At 49.3% G+C, this 14,184-nt stretch overlaps 1 protein-coding gene across 2 annotated transcripts in view; it reads right to left on the bottom strand.

Annotated features, from left to right (window-relative positions):
- Positions 1-13,966, bottom strand: part of SYT7 (synaptotagmin 7) — a 47,520-nt gene extending 33,554 nt beyond the window's left edge. Inside the window, exon 1 of one of the 2 annotated variants that reach the window (XM_078607230.1) lies at positions 13,672-13,966. In XM_078607230.1, coding sequence (XP_078463356.1) covers positions 13,672-13,676 — 5 coding nt within the window. In that variant the 5' untranslated portion in view covers positions 13,677-13,966. The remainder of the gene's footprint in view (positions 1-13,671) is intronic. The other variant, XM_078607231.1, reaches the window with a different exon arrangement.
- Between the last annotated feature and the right edge of the window lie 218 nt (positions 13,967-14,184).

The raw sequence follows: 14,184 nt of genomic DNA, 5'->3' as shown, positions 1-14,184 counted from the left end.
CGCACAAGGAGAACAACAGGTTCAGGTTATTCATTCAGTTCAAGCGCACGGGGTTTTTTTTCGCGTCAAAAAAAAGGTCAAAAGGGTGAAAAGTTAAAGACTGTGTGGCCCGGTGTCTAGCGACCTATTTTAGAATACAGCACGCTTGGAATCATTCGAACCTGGCAGCAGATATGTAACGGTGGTTGTTGTTTCCACCTCCTAAAGGCCTGTACGGGTGGTGGGGGGGGGGGGTGGAGCGGCGTGGTAGCGGCGCTGCGAACCCGGCTGTCCGGGTTCGTTTCCCGGCCACGGGCAGCTGACATCGGGGAGGGGATGGGGGGGGAGAGGCGAGCGATATCTACAGGGGGACGACCCTACACCCAAACCACCTCCCCTCCTCTTTGTTACCAGCGAGCCGCACTGACCAGGAGAGCCAAAGATGGTCAATTAACCGGGGAGGGGGGAGGCCTTCATCCAGCAGTGGATTCACGAAGGGCAGTCCATTAATTGCGTTTATCGATTCAGCAACGGCAGGATTTAGTAACGGTAACGGAATCGCGGTCAGAGTTGCTCCGATGCTTTTTTCGGGTCGCGTTGCCCCGCACGACGTCCGACGTTTTGAGCTCATTCCTCGAGTTCCTGAAGAAGCCAACCAGCAAAACGTCGGGCGTCGTGCCGAGCACCGCGTGGCAACAACCCTCGGGGTGCAGGGCACGGCTTCTGCTTATTTGCGCTCCGTGTGTTTTGGCCCGGATGTGGGTTTTTCGTTTTACTTTGCACCTCTAACCGAATTGCATTTCGTGGCGGTGTTTTGTTTCGCGTGTTTGCTCTCTGTGTTCACCCGAGGTCTCGCTCGCTGTTGAGAATCCTTATCCCCGACAGATTCCCAACCTCGTAAAATATACACGGACGTGGCCTCCGTGCCGCCGAATTCACCAAAACTGACACTTGAGATCCCTACTTATTATCTTTGCAAACGTCCCGGGGCGAGTTTCAGGAATTCTATCAGATGCACCGGCAAAGCGAAACAATATCCGCAGCCTTGCCAAAATAGCGTGTAGATTTGTTCCTAAATATATATACTGTTCGGCGCCTGCGAAGAAATACTATTAATTTCCGCTGCGTGCAATTTTCGCAGCCTGGCGTTGCGTGCGGTGACGGTGCGTCGCGCTAAGCAACGCCGCGCTCTCTCTCTCTCGCTGTGCCTTTGCCTTTCAACGGCGGCGAATCGTCGCGAACAAGCGATTCGCTTTCTCGTTCTTTGTCGGCGAAATCTAAATTGATTTGAAGCTTTCGTGAGTGCAGGAATCCATACTCTTTGGTTCTTTCGGTTAAAGTCACGTGGGTAGAAATAATAAAACAACATACAAATAATATATCGCGACGTTTTGCCGGATTATTTTTACCACTGTTGGATTATTTTTTCCCGCCCGAGGACGACCGCTTGTGTTGCGATCGAAACGTCGTGATATATTATTTTTATTTTGTTTTATTTTTCTACCTACGTGACTTCACCAAAAGAACTAAAGAGCATGCAATCTAAATTGCGTGAAGGCCTGCATCGTCAGCATTGCTGGAGTGTCATTCGTAACCAGCCGATCGATTGCAGCAAAAAAAAGGGGAGAATAGCATTGTGATTGTTGTTGTTGTTACTGTACATGTGTGAAAAAAAGCTTTGTAGCTCATCGGATTTCTCCAGTATGAATAAATATTCTGATTCTGTTTATGGTTGTTGCTGCTGCTGCCTGGGTGAGTTGAAGTGAAAGGCGCAGCCCTTAAAGTGGTCGCTCACGCCACTGCTGGAGGACGCCCCTGGAGAGAGCTCCTCTTAAACGGGTTTCCTTTGGCCTACTCTTCCGCGACCAGAGCAGACGCTTTGGAGGAGTGTTGCAGCGAGCAGTGCGAGAGCGTTAAAACTTACGCCGAGATTAGCAAAACAATTACCCAACGCTTAAAAAGTTTGCTTCGTGGCCGCATCTACAATATTCATTCGCTCTGTCGCTAATCACGATCGGTTTTTTTTTCTCCCGAGGCTGTAACAAAAAAATTTGTTGTGCTATTTTCTCTCAAAATACATTTTTGGGACAATTTATTAAACGATGCCCCGATTTGCTTAGATGTTGTTCTCTCTTACGTTATGACGGTGTGGTAATAATCATAAGACAATATTTACATTTTATGACACTTTAACAACTCAAACTCTGGCACGGGGGCACGCGTAGCGCTTGCAACTTATCGCCAAATTTGAGTAACGTCCGCAGTTTATAAGCAATTCTGAAATAGTGAAAATCATTTTGACGTGCGAGCATTACACTGTGTCCTTCCCCGTGTGCGTGGCACGGATATCAACGATCTGAGTGCAGAGAGGCTTTAAAGTTATGCCTTGCCAGGAAATCTTTGTTGTTCCTGCATTCAGAGAATATTTACTCCCTATTAGATTTCCTTCCGCAGATGGTACGCGTGTTAAATTAACTTTTTAGAGTAATCGCTTCTCCAATTTCCCCGTGTTGCAGGCATTACTTTCTTGCTGATATATTTTTTTGTAATTGGCGAGAGTGCTTTTTGTTTGGTATCTTTTTTCGCTTCGGTCAACATTTTTAGAGCTCGCTTTTACAAACCGTCGGTAGTTACCAACCATAGCGAATGGTCAAAATGGATGTGGTGCACCGGTTGCGGTTATATTTCATGGATTGCCAAATCAATTAATCGTTCGATTTTCTATTGGGTCGTTTTCTCACCGAATCCCTTCGCCACCCGACAGAAAAAAAATGTGCCGATTGGTTTGGCATCTCAGCAAAACCGGAGGAAGAATTTTGAAAAGCCCAAGGAAAATATTGACAAATTTTGTCCGACGTTTCGCTGGAGATCACTCCCAGCGTCGTCAGGCAGTGACCGCAGCTCAGCTGTCGCGTCAAGGAGTCTTCCGATCCGGCTGCATTTGAATCCCTGGCGTGTGCGATCGTATTTGCGGGGAATCTCACGAAAGTTTGTTTTCCGATGTCCGCCGTTGTCCGCCGTTTTTTTTAAATCATGCGTGGGCATCGACGGACAACGATGACCTCCTAAAGATCGAGACGTGCGGAGTCTAACGGTGGACGTTATCCCGACAGCCGTAGCCGAGTGGTGGTGCCAGCCCATCGGAGGCAGAAATCAATTTGTGGGCTTGTGTCACGTGGCTTACGATCATTACCTAATGAACAAGCTACAAAAGATTAATTACATCACTGCTGTGAGAAATAATTAAGCTACGGACAGTCTGATTGCGGGTTCATATTATTTGAGTCGTGTTCCTAGAACGATATATATTTTGCCGGGATCTGAGTTCGATTTCGTGCACCCCCTTATTTTTTGTCATTAATCTGATGGGCCACCCCCGCCCCCCCCCCCCCCGTGATCTCCTTGAGACCCTACTAAGTCTGGATTGCTTCTGCCCGAGCATCGCCACAATTGCCCCCCACCCCCACACCGCTCCCCGTGCCCCCCCCCCCCACCCTCAAAATATATCAATGGAAAGCGCACTGCGCCAAAGTCGCGGAAAGATTATAAATTAATAGCGCATTTTTTTTTTGGGGGGGGGGGGGGGTAGGAGGTGGGGGGGGGGTAGGATGGGTGGTTTTCGTTCAACTCCCGGGCGTTAAATTTTGGTCGAGCTGACAATTTGGTTGCTGCCAAGTTAGCGTGAATCCAAGACTGGACTTGGAGGTTGGAGGGGAGAGTCACTCACTTTAGGGAGAGTCGTGGGTCACCGTACGGAGCGTATGGAGACACGTTTAGGATGAATTCCTTTGGAGGGTAGGAGCTCCATTTCTGATGGGCCATAGTGTCATTGTTATTCCAAAAATCTTTATCAAGATCACTATGGAGACACAAAAAGGAAACGAGCAAAAAGGGAAAACAAAAGGAAGAGAAGAGAATGAGGAGAAAAAACCACAGACAACAAGAAAGGAAACAAAAGACAGTGAGTAATGTCATTTCCTTCAAACAGCTGAGTAGAAGTAATTGACCCGGCGAGGCGTTCGCCGCCGTCACGCGAGCGCCGACTCCACCCCCGTCGCAAAGCGCCGGTGGTGCCCTCCCCCCTCCTCCCCCTGAGCCAGTAGTGGACATTCCACGTTGCTATGGCAGGGCGGCAGACTGCCTATGCATGCAACTACCGTTGACTTGCCGGGAAAATCGCAAATTGCTGGGTGGTCATTTTGTTGACCCCCTGCCACCCCCTCCCAAAGGTATGATGATGACGATGACGACGACGATGATGATGAGGATAATGATGAGGATGATGACGACGATGAGAATAATTATGAGGCTGATGATGGGGCTGATGATGGGGCTCATGCTGGGGCTCATGATGATGGGACTGATGATGATGGGGCTCATGATGGGGCTGATGATGGGACTGACGACCAGGAGTTGAACCCATGCGCCACCATCGGCAAGCGCAGTGCTCCGGCCGCGGCGCCGTCACCACCACTGCGGGGGGGGGGGGGGGGCTGGCGTCGTAGTGGCCGCTGGGGATTAGTCACGTGAACAGCACCGCTCGGCCTTCAAGCAAGAAGAAGCATTACCCCCCCCACCCCCACTATGTAGAATCTCTCTCCCGTCTCCTACCGGGCTCTCCTGCGCTTATCTACAATATAACGACACCGCAGCGTTGCTTCCACTTCCTATTGGACTTATCTCCGGAGCAAATTAGAGACACCCCAAATGCGGTGCCAGGAAGATAAGGGCGTCCAATTTGGCCATCCAACCCCTCACCTTGTTGGCTAACAGCCGACCTCTGTCGGCGGTTATCGTCTGATGGTGATGATGGTGATGATGATGACAATTAGCAGAGATTTATTTCTCACGCGAGTAGTTTCATTTCTTTCCGGAACGCTGCTACAGGCCCGGCTGAGAGTAGAGGAGAGATTATCGGCGTAAGGCACTACCACTAGAGTACGACTGGACATCTGTGAAAAAGGGCTTCATAGCTCATCGGGTTTCTCCGGGATAAATCACTGTTCTGATTCTGTACAATGTACGCCTACCCGTAACAACACCTATATTATCGGGTCATTTATTTCTGATCAGCCTATCTGCAATGTTTACGAAATGTGTGACTTATTATTTATATAAAAAAATATATGTTTCACGTGGAATATCCCGTGAGTTGAAACATCTCGTTTGCAAAAAAAAAGCCCGTTTGTGGCATGAGCTATGTGCTATGAAGAAGGCCCATTGTCCGAAACGTCACCTATTATATCGAATTTTTTCGGCCAGACACACTTATTATTGACGAACGTGTGGAGGAGTTTTCTGTACCAGGATGGGTGTGGCTGGGTGCTGAAATTAAGCAGTGATGATGACGACGCTGATGATAACGACGCTGATGATGACGACGATGATGATGATGATGACGAAGCAGAAGATTGTGGCTTTCGGAGCTATGAATGCCGCGGGAAGAAAAAGAAACATGAGCCCAGAACCACCACCAGCACCACCACAACCACCACCAGCACCACCACCACCACCAGCACCACCACAACCACCACCAGCACCACCACAACCACCACCAGCACCACCACAACCACCACCAGCACCACCACCACCACCACCGTATCGGCTGCCGAGAAAAGTAAGCGGGCAGAGGAGGCCGTGGGGGGAAGGAGAGCGACGGGGGGAGCACGAGGGAACGAAGGAAAGTGACGAGGAGCGAGCGAGGGAGCGAGGGAGCGAACGAGAGAGAGAGTGCGCCCAAGAGCGGCCACTGCGGAGATGGAGCGATGGAGGAACTCGGCTCGTGAGTGGGATCGAGCGATGGCGACGGCGTGGGGAGCCTCTTGTTAATCCAGCAGTGGATAGAACGACGACAGACTTGGGTGACCATGCCACGGAATCAAATGTCTCACCAACACGGGGGTGTTGCGAACGTCAACATATAAACATCGAAAGCAAACAAACAGCGGAGAGATAAACGTGCAGCCCTTTGCAAATCCACTGCTGGATGGAGGCCTCCCCAAGCTATGTCTACCGTGGGGGGGGGGGGGGGGTTGCATGACCATACTTCACCACGCTGGTCAGTGTGTGTTGGTGAAGGGGAGGTGGGGGGGGCAAAATTTGTTCGGATATCACGAGCGACTGATGTTAGCCGTGGCCGGTCTGGCCCACGGCGCTAACCACTGCGCCACTGCTCCATCCCCCTGGGTAATAGAAGGGGCGGCGCACTAGCCAATCAGACACGAGGCCTAAGCCTAACCCTAACCACACTAACCAATCGGATACCAGCCCTAAGCCTACCCCTGACCACACTAACCAATCAGGTACCAGTCCTAACCCTAACCACTCTAGCCAATCAGATACCAGTTCTATCCCTAAACTCTCTAGCCAATCAAACACGAGCCCTAAAAGCCTACCCCTAACCACACTAACCAATCGGATACCAGCCCTAAGCCTATCTCGAACCACTCTAGCCAATCGGATACCAGCCCTAACCCTATCCCTAACCACTCTAGCCAATCAGACACCAGCCCTAAGCCTACCCCTGACCATACTAACCAATCAGATACCAGTCCTAACCCTAACCACTCTAGCCAATCAGATACCAGTCCTATCCCTAAACTCTCTAGCCAATCAGACACGAGCCCTAAAAGCCTACCCCTAACCACACTAACCAATCAGATACCAGCCTTGACCCTATCCCTAACCACTCTAGCCAATCAGACCCTACCTTAACCACATTGCGCTCTGTGTTTAGATCGTTATCCTTCTCCCGCACCTCCAATGAGCACGGTTGGCTACGTCCGGCGCGAAAGAAGCTCAATGTGCACACAACGTAAAGCCATAACCCTAACCACGCGAGCCAATCAGACACTAACCCTACCCCTAACCTCCAAACCCTACCTACAAAAGCTAACAGACACCATCCACACCTCTGACCCTATCCCTAATCCGACGGTGGTCATGATTTGACTGTCACAATTCGGAGTCGGGAATTGGTTCGCCTCAACGTTTGACCCTCCCCGCCCCCCCATCTCGTCTGCGGTGTTCCTTCCTTCCCCCGCTCTTCCCCGTCCGCACACTCAACGGCGCCTTGCGTGCATAACACCAAGCAGCACCATCCTTTGCATATAATTCGCATATCAAGTGCACGGCTGCTGTGACAAATCCATCCACAAGCTGTCGAGATTCGATACGCGTGTTGCGAGCTCGTGTTTTTATACATTATTTTTTCATTTACCCAATCCACCGTCGGCGTCACGACTCGCCTATCGCAAAGTGTAAGCACCCTAGCCGCCACCACCACCACCACCACAACCCCCCCAACTCCCTATGCATCAACATCGCCAGCCATCGTCTATCCACTGCCAGATGAAGGCCTCGACCAAGCCGTCGCCCCTCCGATCCACCACGGCTCGTTCGGCGCACGAGCCGATCCCACCGCTCCGTCTCCTGCAGCGGACGAACCCCCCCCCCCTCGGGGCACGTTTCCAGCCTTCGGTCGCCACTCCGCTGTTAGTCTCGACCACCGGGGGGGGCGGGGCAAGGGGGGGGGGAGGAAGGGGGCCCCATCTAGCGACGCCTCCTGCTGCCCCCAAACCCCCGCGCGTTTCTCGTAGCGATCGAGTCCCTGGGGCCACACCCCCCCCCCTCGATCGCCTGAGCCTCAAGCGAGTACCTGATGCCGTGAGAACCTGGTGCCGTGAGCAACATCGTCAGCAAGGAGGCAAAGGCGGCTCCCCCCATGCGACTCGTGTGCCGTGCCCGGCCCTTCATAGGTGCTACCGCTCGCTAACAGCACTTGCCCCTGTCAATCTGCTAAGGCTACACGGGGGGGGGGGTCTTTTATCTTTTGTGTGCGTGTGGGTGCGCGCGATCGTGTGCGATTACATGTGCAGACAAGTCAATGAAAATTAATCTTCCATTTAAATATGCAACGGCAATTGAAATTAAATGTCGTTTGGTAGTCTTGTGCGATACGTGGGGAGGCAGGCGGAATAACATTGCGATTTAATAGCCCGCGTTTTGTGACTCTGTTCGCTGATTACAAGGCTGCACATGAATCTATCTGTATTAGTGTTCGGTGCGTTTAAGTGTCTGTGTCGTATTTGTGCGTGTGTGCCAAGCGGTTAGCGTGTTGCGCTACAAACCCAGTCGCACGAGTTCGATTCCCACCCGAGTATTTTACTGCTCGCTAGTGATGACTGTGAGATATGTGCATTTGATTTTTTTTTCCAGAGTTTTAAGGACAATTTTGGGTCTTGTCTTGGAGATTTGGATCGTTTACGTGACGAACTCAATTGCGGTGTCTTTTTGCCAAAGATAGTCTCAAAGTGACTCTAGCAGGAAAAGCAGAATCAGAATATTTATTTATACTGGAGAAATCCGATGAGCTATAAAGCACATTTTCCCAGATGTCCAAGGAAGTGACATCCTTGAACGTGACATCATTTCCTGTGACGTCGATATGTTTAGATAAATCCGAAATATATAAAAAAAATTGCATCGTTCGAAATTTCACATCCGGCCGCTGATTTGTAAATGTTCTTTGTGTGAAAATGAATTGATCTAAAATTTAGGAAGGCATCATCTCTACTGTTAACATTAACCGTGCAAAGGGCGCTGTTTTGTGTTGTTGCTCGTTAAAGTTCGATCCTATCCTTTTCAAGACGTATGACCAGTGTGGAAGACAAGGCCGAAAGATCCATAAACTAAAAACGATATCTTTTTTATGTTACCAGGTAAGGCCCGCTGAGCTATATAGCTCTCTTTCAGAAGTAACCTGGCCACAAATGATAGCTCAACGAAGTGGCTTATCACGTGGAAATTTACAGCAGCCGAATACTCTCAACGCGTGTCTCTAAATGTGGAGGAAAAAACCGGAGGGCCCGGAGGAAAAATCCACGCGACCACGGGGAGAGAGAGAGAGACACGCCAACTCCAAATATACAGCAGCAGCAGCAGCAGCATCAGGGCTGGGATCGAACCCACCGCGTCCTGCGTACCAGGCGAGGTAGTTAACATCTCGCCACCATCTAGTGGAGGTCCAACATGTACCCTGCTGTGCTCATTCTCTCGCAACGTTTTCGTTTCGTTGTCCCTGCTGCTGCTGCTGCTGTGCTCACGTAAGCACCAGGGCACCTCCCCGTGTAATATAGCCGGGCGTACTGGCCACACGGGACCACCGATCATCCGTGCACACGAATCAAACTAAGCCTGCGGCTGTCACAGAGCTGCGCCTTCATAGCTCACCGTGTAATTGCTGGGCTACACATTCTTTTTTACTCCTTTGAGATTTAAAAGGATAAATCAGTAACGTCTCAAATGAACATCTCCGCGTCACATACCTAAAGCCAATTGTGAAGCCTCCACGTTCCTATGATGGGGGTGGGGGCGGGGGTGGGGGCGGGGGTGGGGGGGGGTTCAGTCCAGTCATGGAGCGTGTGCTGGTGACTTCACGCAAAGTGGTGCATGATTTATCGACACTGGATAAGTAATGATGATGATGATGATGGTGGTGGGAAGTCGAGTGCTCTATTAAGTGCAGCATTAATGCATAGATGAGGAAACAAATGAAATAATGAATAAATAACCCATGCCTTACCATTGGAACCTCATTTGCCAGTAAAAATATGATAATTGGCGTCATCTGGTACAACCCATGTGAGACTAGGCTCTAAGGAAAGCTGTCTCGAGTGTGGACCAATCAACTTCAAGGACAGTGCACATTATCAGAGTTATGTTTTTTTTTGCATTATGACTGCAGGTATTGTGGTCTATGTAAACATGACTCCTTGTAAAAAAGGTGTCAGTTTTGTTGCCAGATAGAAGGGTAAAAACCCAATTATCAACCCATGCCTTGTTCTGCATCTCCGTTTTAGTCCGTGAAGCTCTTCGCCTCTCCAGGACCTGGCGTGGGTCTCACCATCGGCCAGGCTCCCTAAACCAACACTCTCCGTGATGATTCACAACAGAGCGCATTGGCGAGGGCACTCCCTCTGATTGACGGCGCCCCCTGTCAGTGACAAAGCAAACTCGTTACGCAGTAACGCAGAGCAACCGGGGTAATTAAATTAATAAATTGCCCTCCTGCCACCATAATCATCATCGTCGTCGTGAGCTACGATCTATCCACTGCTGGATGAAGGGATCTCCTAGCGGCCGTCATTAATCTGGCTCCCTGCGGAGGGCACCGATTTCACCGTTCCATCTCCGAGGGTCTACGTCCTGGCTGCCGTTCCGTCGTTAGTCTCGACCACCGGCTATCGTGCATCCCAGCGGCGTGTCCTGCCCCAAGTCTCTCTCCGCGGACCACGCGGTTTCTCCACAACCTCTGGTCGCTCTCTCTAAGCGCCGTGCGCTCCTCTTGCTGCCTTTTAAATTAACTATAAGCTATTTTTTTTATTTAAAGCTTTCGTGACTGCAGGGATTCATATTCTTGGTTCTTTCGGTAAAGTCACTTAGAAGGGAAATAATAAAATAATACAAATATAAAACAATAAAAATTCTCACGACGTTTCGACTGCAACACAAGCAATCATCATCAGGTGTGATGTGGATTTCCACGGCAAGAAAAATGTTCTTGCTGTGGATTGTACACCTGATGATGATTGCTTGTGTTGCAGTCGAAACGTCGTGAGAATTTTGATTGTTTTATATTTGTATTATTTTATTATTTCCCTTCTACGTGACTTTACCGAAAGAACCAAGAATATAAGCAATTTATTTATGTTTTACCAGGTAAGGCCCACTGAGCTATATCCCTCTATTTTCAGAAGCAACCTGGCCACAAATGATAGCTCAACGAAGTGGCTAATCGTGTGGAAATGTGTAGCAGCCAAATACTCTAAACACGTTTCTAAATGTGGAGCGTAAAACCGGGGGACCTGGAGAAAAATCCAAGCGACCACGGGGAGAACATGCAAACTCCAAATATACAGGTGTCAGGGTCGGGATCGAATCCACGACCTCCTGTATGCCAGGCGAGGTAGTTAACATCTCCTAGCCACCGTGGCACCCTCTCAGTGCAATTTAATTCTGTCAAACTACCGCAGCGGTATTCGTAAATGGCCTCGCGCTTTAAGAATTGCGTAAATATACAAAAGCGCAAATTATTTAATTCATGGAAGGGTAACATTGGCGTCGTTCTGAGGTTGGGAATAGTGAGCGTGCTACAGCAATTGTAATCAGGAAGAGGAGGAGGAGTAGGTTGTGCGATGGGTGGGACACACGTGCAGGGTAGAGGACAGGGTGAGCGACTTGGAGGTTGTGCGATGGGTGGGACACGTGGTGTGCTGGGTGGAGGAGGAGCAGGAGGGCAGGTGACCGGGACGGGCGTTTGGAGTGGTACCCCAGAGGTCAACGACCAATGGGGAAGACCTAAAGCCAAGACGCTGGTGGAGATGAGACCACAAGAGTGGTTCTTGGAGGTCCGGGGGTGTTGACTTGACAAGGAACTGCAGGAATTGTTTTACAGACGGGAGGATGCGATGGCAAGGTGGCATGAACTGCTTTGGCCGTGTTGACCTCTCGACCTCGAGTAAGACCGCGTGTGGCGTGCGTTTATAATTTACCAAGCGCCACTTTTTTGTTTATCTTGAACAGAGAGACGGACGATCTTTACTCTGAGTGCTTGCCACGATATGGCCACACGACGATACAACGGACGTTGAGCAAAATACCGAAGTATCGCGGGAGGTTACCGGTGCTCAATTCTTCTTTTCTCAGATACGTTATTTCCTGACAAAATGTTTACCAAATATCAAACACGGCAAATAATACTCCAAATATATCACCCTTTACACGGTTAAATTAGAGGTTTGCAAAACGTTTACCGGAATAATTATAAGGCGTCGTTATTTATGTCTCGTTTAGCTGACAGCATGTGTGTTCTAAATGTCGCAGTAGCTAGAAGACCCGGGGGAAGGCTTCCGTTGATCGAACTTAAGGGATGAAGAACTGTAAATTTGTACTGCACTGGAGGTACAGAAAAAGACAAAGGCGCACTCCAATGAAATTGCAAAGTGAGATTACAAATTCAGGGCACGCTGGATATCGCGTCATAATCGTTTAGCTCGATCGTATCGCCGTCAAAAAGTGATATCGTGGCAAGTCTACTCACTGGTAGCCAGGTGAGACAACAGTGAGGCCAGGAAGCCTCGCTAGCAATGGTGGCCGGGTCCAAAAGCAAACCGTGACGCAAGTTCAAACGTTGCAGACCGACAAAAAACAAAGAACAATTTAAAATGTCAAAATCAAGTGAAATGTCATAGACACAGAAAGTGTGCGCTCATCCGATGTTAACATATGGTTATATTTGGGATGAGTGCCAGGTTCACATTTTTAAGAACAAGTTCGGCTCGGTTTTTGGAATTTCTGATAACATCCGTGATGTTACATATTTATATTTATGTATGCGTCCGCGTGCTGACAAAAGCGAGATTATCCGACGTCACGCGATTCCAAATTATTGGTGGGAATAAAATGACGGTGATGTCCCTTCTGGTTTTCAGACCAATCTCCAACTAAATATAATTGCTGGATTTTGTCCAAACATTGTGTATATCGCAGACCGACGTTTTCTATTCATAAGAACAATGGCATCACATCCCAAATATATATATGTCAACATCTATTTCGAAAAGCCGTAGAGCCAGTCAGACAAATTAGAGAAAAAAAGCTTGATATGAAAGAAATCCCTCGGTTGGCACCGTGATAGGAATAATGTAAACAGAGAAGAGTGAAGGATTACCACGTGATTAGAGCGATGGTCAGGTGGCTCGGAGTTCACGGTGCTAAGACCACTGAGATCCTGGGTTCAAACCCAGGTTTTAGTCCCACGATTGAACCGAGTTCATGATTCTAGTGAGCCAATGGTGTCAGCCTGGTCACCAACAATTGAGTAAAAATCGGATCACGTAAAATTTTCGTGTTTTTTTATGCTTAATTTGGCAAAACTGCGAGAATATTTTTTTTTCGCTTTTCCTGCCATGCGACGAACATTTCTGCGTGTTGGAAAGTTCAAGCGACCCGCATAGGTTGTGAATACGAACTGTGACTGGTACAGGGGATCTCAGAAGTAGTTCTATGATAGATCCTTCAGCGGGCCACTCTTTAAGAGGGACGAGGGGACCCGTCCCCTTGCGTCGTGACGCCGGTGGTGCGACCTCTCGCTATCGTGCGGCTCGAAAAGCCATTTATGTTGTAGTCGTGAAGCTGCATCACCCCAACTGTCCCCACCAACCCCCACCTAAACTTCCTCACCCCCTGCCACAACCCCCCACCACTACCTAAAGCAGCCCAACCCCCCTGTAATGGGGGGAAGGGCGGAGCCTAAACAGGAAAAGGCGGGGCCTAGAGAAGAAGGGGTGAGGCCTAATCAGGAAAGGGTGGGGCCTAAGGAGGCAGAGTCGGACCCGAAAGCGGTTGAACTACCCTCCTTGATTTAAAGTAATCGGCGCAACAGGTAGCAGTAAAAATAATTTTAGTGCTGCAGATGTGGCCACGGGCTAAGTAGTTGGAATAAAATCGGCGCAAAGCAAAAAAAACAACACAACTCAAAAAACAACGGACACGGAGGTAGACGGGGTAAAGTCATGAGAACCGGTCGTTAAGATGACTGGGAATCGCGAGACAAAACAGTGGACGGCTGTAGTCAGTCGTTTGCGTGCGCTTGTGTGTGTGTGTGACGCATGCAACGGGGGGTTCACGTACTTCATCAGCTTCTTCTCGTTCCGCAGCTTGACGCTGCCATCGTAGCTGTGTTCACCAATGCTGCCTTCTTCATTCGCAGGGTCCTTGTATTCCCTGGTCTGAAAGTAAGCAATGCCAACAACAGCAACTTGTGTTTATACTGCAAAAGACAAAGATCCCCGGTGTAGCCTAAAGACGTTGTTGGGACAAGTGCTGTTAGCGAGCACGACACCCAGCCGCCTTTGTTTCCCAAGTGGCGATATTTACACATTGTACCCAGATACTTATTTGAGGCTGAGTCAACCTAAGGGAGGCTCAGGAACCGTTGCCAGTTTCATAGGACAGCGCGTTAAGCGTGACACAACCCGCCTCCCCACTGTGCCCATATTGTAACAAGTGCCTCACGCTATGGGAACCTCATTTGCTAGTAAAAATATGATAATTGGTTTTTTACCCTTCTATCTGGCAACAAAACTGACACCTTTTTACAAGGAGTCATGTTTGCATAGACCGCAATACCTGCAGTCATAAATA

This window comes from Lampetra planeri, chromosome 27, assembly GCF_965212315.1.
Source record: "Lampetra planeri chromosome 27, kcLamPlan1.2.h2, whole genome shotgun sequence".
NCBI classification, from domain to species: Eukaryota; Metazoa; Chordata; class Hyperoartia; order Petromyzontiformes; family Petromyzontidae; genus Lampetra; species Lampetra planeri.
Note: the sequence above shows the minus strand (reverse complement) of the source record. Positions and strands in the feature narration are given on the sequence as shown.